The sequence below is a fragment of the Entamoeba invadens genome (genome assembly GCF_000330505.1).
Source record: "Entamoeba invadens IP1 unplaced genomic scaffold scaff_1105074725007, whole genome shotgun sequence".
NCBI classification, from domain to species: Eukaryota; Evosea; order Mastigamoebida; family Endamoebidae; genus Entamoeba; species Entamoeba invadens.
Window position 1 is genome coordinate 21,138 of NW_004191919.1, and position 3,958 is coordinate 25,095.

General features: G+C 30.5%; 1 protein-coding gene across 1 annotated transcript; it reads left to right on the forward strand.

Annotated features, from left to right (window-relative positions):
- Positions 1–189: 189 nt before the first annotated feature.
- EIN_007770 (hypothetical protein) lies at positions 190–2,991 on the forward strand (the record flags this gene model as incomplete). The annotated part of the gene is made up of 2 exons (XM_004185964.1): positions 190–1,591; positions 2,015–2,991. 2 exons carry the CDS (start codon positions 190–192, stop codon positions 2,989–2,991), a joined length of 2,379 nt encoding a protein of 792 aa, XP_004186012.1.
- Positions 2,992–3,958: the final 967 nt, after the last annotated feature.

Sequence of the window (3,958 nt, forward strand, 5' to 3'; positions counted from 1 at the left end):
TAAAATCGTGTCGATATTAATTCGACTTTTAAAATTATTGTAACGAAACTTTCATTAAAAATATGATTTAGACTCAAAAATACCATATCATAACCAAGAATGTCACAAGATATCATGAAATTAAAAAGTGTACTACTTGTCTTATTGATAACAGTAACATGTTCAAGAGATATATACGTAGACAACACAATGGGTAGTGACCAAAATCCCGGAGACTCTAAAATTTATCCTTTCGAATCTCTTGAAAAAGCGATGTCATCAATGACATCAAGTGAAATTATTGAGCCAGTGACTGTTTATATAAAATCGGGGTATTATCCACTTATTAACAATTCACTTAAATTCACAAAATGGTCATTTAAAAACAGTACAATACCCCGCCCAATCACCTTGACCAAATACCCCAATGAAGACCCACCTATTATTACAGGTGGAGTCAAAATTCCGATATCTTCATTTCGTTCACTGAACTCGGAAACCGATAAAGCACAATACGAAAAAATTCAGACTTCAAAAAGGAAGTACATTAAAGTGTGTGATTTGGATAAGTTGTATAACCGAATCGACTTAGGAATTTTTGAAGCAAATTCGAATGCCGAAATTTATGTCGACGACAAGCGGTTCCGTGTGGCTCGGTACCCAAATTATGAGTACACAGACACATCACATCAAACTGAGAGAATATTCATATTACCACCAACAGACACTTCAGTTCAACTCACACCAAATGTGACTGGATATTACATTCCAAGAAAAGAAGTTCTTTGTGGCAATGAAACGACTTTTAAGAGTGAACAGAGTGTGAATGGAAAGTACTATTATCTCTATAAAAACGATTCCAATTACTGGACACTATCAACACGATTTGATTGTGGTGTCCCGACACAAAGTGACGGGGCTTATTTCACAGTCAAGCGAACTGTGATGGCTGGAGAAGTCAAAGCTGTTGAAGAGTCTGGCGCAAAGGGGAGTCCTGTGCTTCAACAGCCAAATTACATTTACAGAGGAAATATGTGGACTGCGTATGCACCAGAAAAGATGGGGAAAACATTTTATTATGCGAACGATAAATTGGATGAATATGCAAAATATGACTCTGTGTGGATGAGAGGGTATTGGCTCATCTTTTCACAGGACCAAGCAGTCAAAGGTAAAATTGATAAGAACAAAAGAACAGTAACTATTGATAGAGCTTTGGGTGGTGGAGATTATGAAGGGATGACTAGTGGAATGCCATTCTATATATATAACTTGGTAGAAGAATTGGATGAAGAGGGTGAGTACTATATTGATTATAAAGAAAAGAAATTGTATATCTACTTGCCGACTACTGTCAGTAAAGTGTGGATCTCACAAAGCACGTCTTTGTTAATAAATGTGGACACTTTTAATAATTTGACAATCCAAAATATCATATTTGAATATACACGAAAAGACATGATAAACGCATTTACAGCAACAAATATACTCATCAAAAATTGCACTTTTAGACACTCGGGGTTGAAAGCTATTTATTTCTCGGGAAATTATTCAACTATAACAAATAACATGTTTTATGATATCGGAGCTGAGGCTGTTGCTATGAGATGCGGTTTGTTTTTCATTGTATTATTACAAGTCTATTATTAAAAAGAAAAATTTTTAATTGATTACTATAAATTGAATAAAAACATTTAAACAGTAATTTTACAAATTAAAATAATTAAAAAAAATAATTATATTGTTATTTATTAATAATTATAATAAATTTTGTTATTATATTATAATAATATATATTATAATATAATTAATATTATATTACTTTATATTAATATTATTATATATATTAATATAAAGTACTATTGGATAAAAACTATAGTTTTTAAACTAAAAAGTGCTAGTTTTATAATTACAAACTCTTATAATTCAATAATTAATATATAACTATAATTGTAATATATGTTTATATAATAAATTTAAACTATTTTAATAAGAAACTAATATTATTATAAATTATAGTTTAAATAACAATAAGGAAACTTCACTACATTATATCGAGGAGAGTGCTATCTAACTCATAACTATGCCAACACGACGTCACAAGTATCATTTACTTTTGTCCCAGCGTTTTCTATTGGCATTGTTGGTAATTACATGAAGCATAATTACGTGGAAAACAATCCCCATTTGGGATATGGACATAATGGCGCGTATTTAGAGATCTCATACAATGAAGCTAAAAACATATGTACCCGAGCTTCTGATTGTGGTGCATTGTATTCTGGTACTCATTGGGAATATTCTGGTAATGTCATCAAGCGCAACTATTTCCACGACTCAACGGGATTTGGGCAACCGGGCGGATGGTCTTATGTCATTGGAATTTACTTAGACGACAACCTTTCGAAGCAAAGAGTCTACCAAAACGTCGTTTCTAATTTTGTTGGTTATGGTCTTGTGCAGGGCTCTGGGAGGTCCAACATTATTTATAATAACATATTCTATAATTGTAAGACAGGGTATTCGGGAGATTCTAGAGGACCAAGAAGGTATCACACGACTCCAAATGTGTTTTATAATTTACTGGATACGATGGTGAACAATGGAGTCGATAGATATACTTCTCCGTGGAAAGACCAATTTCCCGAATGGGCGCTGTTACCAAAAACGTCAGAAGAGTTGATGAAAGAAGAAAATTTACATTGGCTGTATATGGAGAACACTGAGATATACTGTAATGTATTATATAATAACACATGGGATCATGCATTTACCGAACAATGTAATAAGTATATGAAAAGATGGGAGATGAACACTAACTCGAGTCAAGATCCAATGTTTTATGATGTTGATAACAACGATTTTAGAATGAGAAAAGAGGGGGAAATTTACAAATATAATTGTTGGGAGGAAATACCTTATGAAACTATCGGAATTAATAAACAAGACAGTTCGTATAGTGTCTTGGCTGAGTTCTTAACTGTTATATGTCTTGTTGTCAGCTCATTTTAAAATAAGTGAAATGTCACTTTTTTATGTTTAATAATAATGTTAATATCAATACTACATATATAAATACAAATTTTCATCGTTACAGTCAAATTTAATAAGAGTGAAATAATAATATATTTGGTTTCTTAAGAAAGTGATTTTTTGGCCAATCAAACCTTAAAACTGCTTTATAAAACTCGATTTTTGGTTTTATTCTAAAAGAGCCCTCTCTTCAAAGTTACTGCTCTTAAAAGGTTTCACTGTAATTAATTTAGCAAAATACAGAACATGTAAATAATAAAATAAAGAACAAAGAAATTAATACATGAAACGGGAAGAACACTTTAATGTCATTTAAAACATCTAAACAGAAATGATTGTTTATAAATTATTTGTTAAATTTTATAACTTAATTCTTTTTGAAAAATACCATCAAACAGTAGACCTGTAAATTTTAAGCCAATGTGGTTTTTAAAAAAGTGACACAAGTAAATTACGCTGATGGTGTTGTTTCTCATTTATCGTTCAAGGACTTGTATCAATATTTCTATTTCGACAAATATTCACTTTCAAATAAATACAATGAATAAAAAATATTTAACAATTCAACTAATAAGACAACAAACACTTTAAAAATTTCAAAAAGATAATTAACAAGTTTTCCTTTCTGTGTAACATTAAAATTAACAAAAAGTAATATTTGAAATTATTAATTGTGTCTTTGTCAAAAGAAAGTGCATTTGATGTGAACATAATCAACAAACTTAAAAAACTGGAAATACCCCCCAAAAATCAAAATTGTCATTTTAATTAAAAATTATAAAATGACAACAATCAATGTGATGGAAAATGCACTGAAAATAGTTCCAAATTCGTTTTGTTGTTAAAGGAAAATATGGCGTTTGTCTATACAATTAAATTTGGAAACATTCATTTTGTATTAAAGAAAATGACGATGAAAATGCAAAGGAATTGTATGAACGACTGT